Source organism: Apaloderma vittatum, unplaced genomic scaffold (assembly GCF_000703405.1).
Source record: "Apaloderma vittatum isolate BGI_N311 unplaced genomic scaffold, ASM70340v1 scaffold3974, whole genome shotgun sequence".
Classification (NCBI taxonomy): Eukaryota; Metazoa; Chordata; class Aves; order Trogoniformes; family Trogonidae; genus Apaloderma; species Apaloderma vittatum.
The window spans coordinates 31,892-38,336 of NW_009710790.1; the positions used below are offsets into that span (position 1 = coordinate 31,892).

At 41.1% G+C, this 6,445-nt stretch overlaps 1 protein-coding gene across 1 annotated transcript; it reads right to left on the reverse strand.

Moving 5' to 3' along the window:
* Positions 1 to 4,358: 4,358 nt before the first annotated feature.
* Positions 4,359 to 6,174, reverse strand: CHRM3 (cholinergic receptor, muscarinic 3). The gene has a single exon (XM_009867381.1). The coding sequence runs from the start codon at positions 6,159 to 6,161 to the stop codon at positions 4,359 to 4,361; it is 1,803 nt and encodes a 600-aa protein (XP_009865683.1). The 5' UTR covers positions 6,162 to 6,174.
* Positions 6,175 to 6,445: the final 271 nt, after the last annotated feature.

The window sequence follows — 6,445 nt, forward strand, 5'->3', positions numbered from 1 at the left end:
GGCAGATTGTTTTTGGGGCAGGCCATCCCCAGATGCCCCAAAGAAGGTGAGTCTTGGTGAACAGCCCATCTGTGGTGCAGATCGTTTCTGCCAATAAGGATCTGGAATATGTGGGTCCTGCTTTAGTTCTTTTTGATAAGTCTTACGCATCTTCAGAAAAGGAAGAATCAGACCTCAAGACTAAGATTGCTGGAGCTGGTAATGTGCCTTCTCATAGTCTAAGAGCAGATTAACTATGCATAGGAGTATTTTGAGAGGAAAGAAGCAGCCTGCTACCGAGACAAACCTGTAAAACATATTTTATGAAAGAATCTGGGAGCCGGTTGGAGGAGAATGAAGGTCTGGAATCTCAAATATGTATTTGAATAGGGATGCATAAATAGTCAGATAGCCAAGGGGGCAAGTGAAATGCAGTTTATAAATAGCTTAGCATGATACTCCATGACTATCCCTACCATATGTATCATAGCATGATGATACTCATGTATTCAAAATTACTGATGCTGCTGATCATAAAAAAAGAGAAAAAATTCCTTTTGCTTTGATGTTTGCATTCTGTAGAGGCAAATTGAGTGTACTTTGGAACTTGTATTCACTTCTTATATATAGAAGGTTGATAATGAGCCAAGACTTTTTAGAATATTCTAGCAGAAGAAGTAAGGAAAAATAATAATCAAAACAACAGAACAAGAAAGTGAAGTACAGAACTGAGAAAGTCCACTAACTGCCTCAGACCATCTCTATGGGCATCCTCACAAAACTGTCAGATTCCTTTAGGTCATCTAGGTTCTAATATGGATCCACAGGTTTAGAAGCTGGGAGATGCTCAAGCCTCTTCTATATTTGTTTAGCTTTAGAACAACGCCACATGGATTTGCAGTTTACATTTGTAGGAAGCGTGTTATGCTGGGGTAGGATAAAGTGTTTCATGTACCGTGATACCTGCCCCTGGATCTCTGGATCAGACATTTCTCACAGCCTGTACTGGTACAGAAGCAATAAACTTCTATCCCAATTTTACATTGAGAAAGCCAAGCATGTATTATAGCACATTTTGCTGTCTTAGAAGTGTTCAGGGATGGATAGTGACTAGAGTCTACTCTTATCTTTCTCCAGACAACCCAATGGCTCCTGTCTGGCTATTGCTTCTGATTTTTTGATCCTCTTTATACACAATCTAATCCCATGCTACTGCAATTAATGGGGATGATGCCTGGTCTCCGAAAAGCCAGCTTTCCATGTGAGGGGTGTTAATGAGACCGAGCTGTTTTTCTGCCCTCAGAATGATGCTTTCTGTCATGTTTCTGACTTAAATTTCCTCAAAACAGATGAAATATTACATCACTTGTACTTCTTAAAAGTAGTGCTGTGTCAGATGGTACCCTCTGGTCTTGTATTGTTTTTCTTCTGCAATCTATCATGTGTGCCTGTGTTCATAAATAATATATCCACTTGTGCATTAAGCTAAAATTTTGGTACGTGCATGTGTTTAAAGCAAACACATAGACATATAAAATGCAAATTAATTTGATCCCCACTGTACTTGTCACACAGCCAAATTCTTAATATAGTGCATATTTTGTTAAATAAACAATAACTAAATTGATCTATGCTACAATATGTGCATACATACACATTTTATGATGCCTGTAAATAACATTTTAAAGCCTGTTCACACATCAAAAGACATGTTGTTTATTTCTCTATTAAAACAATCCAAGGGTTTAACTCTTCCTATTATGTAAACAGTGGTGACAGTCGCTTTCAAGGAAGCTTCATTAAAAATAATAGTTTCCCATTGCGAAATCAATACTAATATACCATAAATCCCTCTGATGAACTCTGGCTTCCTTACATGCTCTCACATTTTGTGTATTAGGGGCACAGCACTACTCTAGATATCAGAAGATAATAATATGGCAATATATATAGATATAGATATATATTTAAATGTTAAAGCATTAGTTAGGTCAACTTGAGTAATGAATATATTTTAAACATATGCTTCTTTCTTTAAATGAAGGTCATGAATTTTCTGTGCAACATGGGTGCCTTACAAGAGTTTGGTTTTATGGGGCTATCAAACTGGCAAACCAATTCTGGCTATCTTTACCTCAAAATTCACTTGTGACTTACAAATGAAGCTTTAACTTTTTTTTGCACATTTCTTATAGTAAACTTGTACTTGCAGTAGACTTGCAATATCATTTACAAGATTACCTTAGGTAGACATTTTAAACAACTCATACAAAAGAAAGATTTGTATGTCAAGAGTATTTGTTTTAGTGACAAGAAAGCTAGGTATACTCTATTCATTTCTCAAGCAGACCTTTATGAATCACTTTAAAAGGACACTACAGCTGAAGACTGAAGAGCAATAGTTATCAACATTAAATAAAACATTTGGTGAAGTATGTATAAATATTTCTTCATATGAACATAACACAAAATTAAATAGTTCAGATACACAGACACCATTTAATATATTTCCACTGTTGTCAAAATCATCTGTAAACACCATCTCACACTGAATACAAAAGCAGCTTTAACATCAGTTCTGTGTTCACAACACTGATGCCCCTTTGTAAAAGAAGGTATTTGTTTTGTTTTATTTTCAGCAAAATAAGAGTCTAAGCAATAAAAAAAGTTTTGGTCAGTTCAAAGGAGAATACAAAATTATCTTTCAACATGTAACTAAATCAGATTTAGAACAACGGTTTAAAGTACAATCCTTTCCCCAGGGGAGCTCTGACTTCTATAAATCATGTTTGGTGCAGACCACATCACAAATACCAGGAAATACTCCTCGTGTCTAAGCTATAAATATTAAAGCCCTTTTTAAAATTCTCTTTATCAAAAACTGCCAGGTTACAAACTGGCAATACTATGTTTTTCACAAAACCAAATAGCCTGGCACTAAACAGATTTAGGAACGCTTCTCCTGATGATTTTCAAAACATGTTCTGGAAAAGAAACACTTCTTGGCGAACATCCTCTGTGTGCAAAAAAAAAAAGCATTTCTTTTACACAGATCTGAAGATCACCTGGGCAGACAGTGCAAGTGGGAGGGGGAGGGGGGGCTCCACCAAGTTTAGACAGAAAATTATGATTCGAGCTTTCACTGGAGGCTGCACAGAGGCCGCGTATCGGATCTGAGCTGGGTCTGAGAAGGGCGGCTCATCCGCACCGGAGTAGCTCAGGACAAGGCGTCACAGCACCTGTGCCCGCCCCAGTTCCTGAGCAACCTCCCTCCAAGAACCAGCACCGTGCGGCCCTAGTGTGTGCTCTCATCATCCCACACGCTCCCCAGATAACTCCGTACTCTGCCCTGAGTGTAGCCTTCAGCTCCTTTCACCTTCATGTCCTTCAAAGAGGAGTGGTCACTCTGGGGAGAGACACTGTGCTCAAGATTAAGGTTTTATTGGGTATGTGTCCCCTTACAAAACTCTGTAGATGGTTAGGCTCACCGGCTATGCTTTGGTTCTCTCCATTTGAAATGCAGACCCCATGTTTTGGTTTGAAAGATAAACTTGAATTTCAGGTGGAAAATAATAATATGATTTTCTAAATTTTAATTGTAATTTGACTCCCACACAATCATGGTGGGAGGCCACATAAAACCTAGAACAGTAGGTCACCTCTTTCCTGGTATGTGTGTATTTTAGAGGTGTGAATGTATGTTATGCATACATACATACACACACACACACACACACATATAAAACATGAGCTGCACACATAGATACTCAGCAATCAGGAATCAGGGGTACAATTAACAATACGCCAGAAGAGAAGTAGACAGGAAGCTCTACCTGGACAACAACAAGCAATTTTGCAACCTGTACAGTGTCTCAAATGATTTCATAATCCTGTTTCGCTAGCTTGCTACATCTGTATGTAACTTGAAAGTTATTGGATCCCTTGGAAACAGAAGAGTTGGGCTAGCTAGTTTTGCTTACCTGAGATCCCAGAGTTGATTATAATCAAAGAGCTGGGCAGATCAGTAATGGGTTTATAATTGCTATACAGCTTCTTGCAAATTTGTAGGAAAACTTTATTAAGTCTTTCATTCCTTAGTAAAAACATTGAAGTTTGTTAGTTTTTGCTGAATGCAGACTTGGTTTTTATATTAAACTGGATTTATTAAAAGGATACATAAGCCTGGCAGCTGCTTTTCACGTCTTGATGTTTAAATGTTTGAGTCAGCACCCTGTAACCACCCTCCCACCCCAACCCATCCCTCCTATCCCACCCCGTGCCATACTGTCCCATGCTAAGCCGTCCCATCCCAAGCTGTCCCATCCCATTCCCGCTTTGGGGTTGGGTTTCTTTTTTTTAATTGTTTAAAAAATACTATTCTATGAAGCCTCCCTAGGGATCCGCTTATGAAAAATGACAGACTGCCTTTGCTGATACTGCTGTTTGCGTCGTTTTCGTTTGTCACACTGGCACAGCAGTAGCATCTTGAAAGTGTTTCTGAATGTTTTGTTACACAGTGCATAGCACATGGGGTTCACCGTGCTATTGATGTAGCAAAGCCAGTACCCCAGGTTCCAGAAAGTTTTGGGGATACAGCTGCAAAAGGTGTTCACCAGAACCATGATGTTATATGGGGTCCAGGTAATGATGAAGGCAAACAAAATGGCACTGAGTGTCTGTGCCGCTTTCTTTTCTTTGATAAGTGACATTCGTTTTCGCTTTGTGATCTGACTTCTGGTCTTCAAGGCAAACTTTTTTGCCAGGGTTGCTTCCTTGAAGGACAAGGGCAGGGCTGCAGATGTCTTGGCCACTGATGAGATGCCATCAGAAGCTGTGGTTGTCTCTGCTGACCCTGGCTGAATTGGAAGCTTAGAAAAGCTCTTTTGGAAATTTCCACCATCCTGAACACTTTTGGGAGGGTGCAGTTTTTTGGGTTTCTTTTCCTTCGATTCTGTGTCAGATTTCTGCAGTTCATCCCCTGACTCGTGCAAATCTTCTGAGGAGGGTAGTTTTGTGGAGTTGAGGATGGCGCTGTGACCAGGAAGCTTCAGTACGATTGAATAGATGGCTCTGGTCTCTGCAGCGATGTCTTCTTCATCAGAGGAGGCTGAATTTTCCAGGGACGCAGCGGCGTCGTTGTTGTTCCAGCTGTCGCTGCTGCTGTGCTCTTGGTCCCCCTGGTCTGAGCTGGGTTCCCAGCTCTTCATTGAGAGCCAGAAGTGGCAGCGTCTGTCTTTCTTTCGGGAGGAGCGTTTCATGCTCTGCCGTTGCAGCTCGTAGCTGCTGCAGCTCCGCGAGCTGCCTGTCTGGTGTACAAAGCGTGCTGCCTCTGCTTCGCTGCCTGAGGCCTGGAGCCCTGCTAACTCTTTGGTGCGTTTCTCGGTCTCCTTGTAGATCCTCCAATACAAAATACTCATAATGGTGACGGGCAAGTAAAAGGCAGCTATGGCAGTGCCAAAAGTGATGATAGGTTCGCTTAGAAACTGGATGAAACATTCGTCAGGAGGAACAGTTCTCTCCCCAACAAAATACTGCCAGAATAAGATGGCAGGGGCCCAAAGAACAAAAGAGACGATCCACGCCAAACCGATCATCACTCCAGCCCTTTTGGTTGTTCGTTTGGCTCTGTAAGTAAGCGGCCTAGTGATGGAAAAATACCTGTCAAAGCTTATGACAAGCAGATTCATGACAGAGGCATTACTGGCAACATAGTCAAGGGAGAGCCAAAGGTCACAGGCCAAGTTTCCCAAAGCCCAGTGGTCCATGATGATGTACGTGGTGTAAAGATTCATGGAAATAACGCCAATGATCAGATCTGCACAAGCTAGACTCAACAAGAAGTAGTTGTTGACTGTTTTCAGTTGTTTGTTAACCTTAAATGCCACAATCACTAGGATGTTTCCTATGATGGTCACCAGTGCAAGGATCCCAGTGAGGAAAGCAATCAAAACTACTTGCCAGACAGTATGTCCACCCAGAGGGTCTCTGCCTGTGGTATTTAGGGACATGTTTGTTGATTCCACAGCAGAGAAAGGAAAACTCTCTGTGGTCTGAGGGAAATCATAGCTGCCAATAAGCGATGCTGCTTCATCAAGGAGCCCCCGTCCGTGTGAATCTCTCTTCCAGAAGGAGCTCACATTTGAAAACAGGGGCGAGGCTGAGCTGTTACTCTGCATGATCATTGTGGCTCTCTGACATAGTCTGCAGCAGGGAAAAAACAAACAGAAATCAAGTTAACAGGTGAAGATGGTAAACAGGTAATCGTCCTTGTACTCATATATAAAATCCTTTCTCTAAAAGCCAAGTCATTTGTGTACATGGCAGTACTCAGCTTACAGCTGTGATTAATCTGAGCTCTTTGTAGTAATCACACAGTGTTTCCTTAAAGCCATTCAGTCATGGAGGAACCAAAACCCCACGAAAATTTCAACCTCCAGTAATATATTAATTCCCCCTAACTCTAACA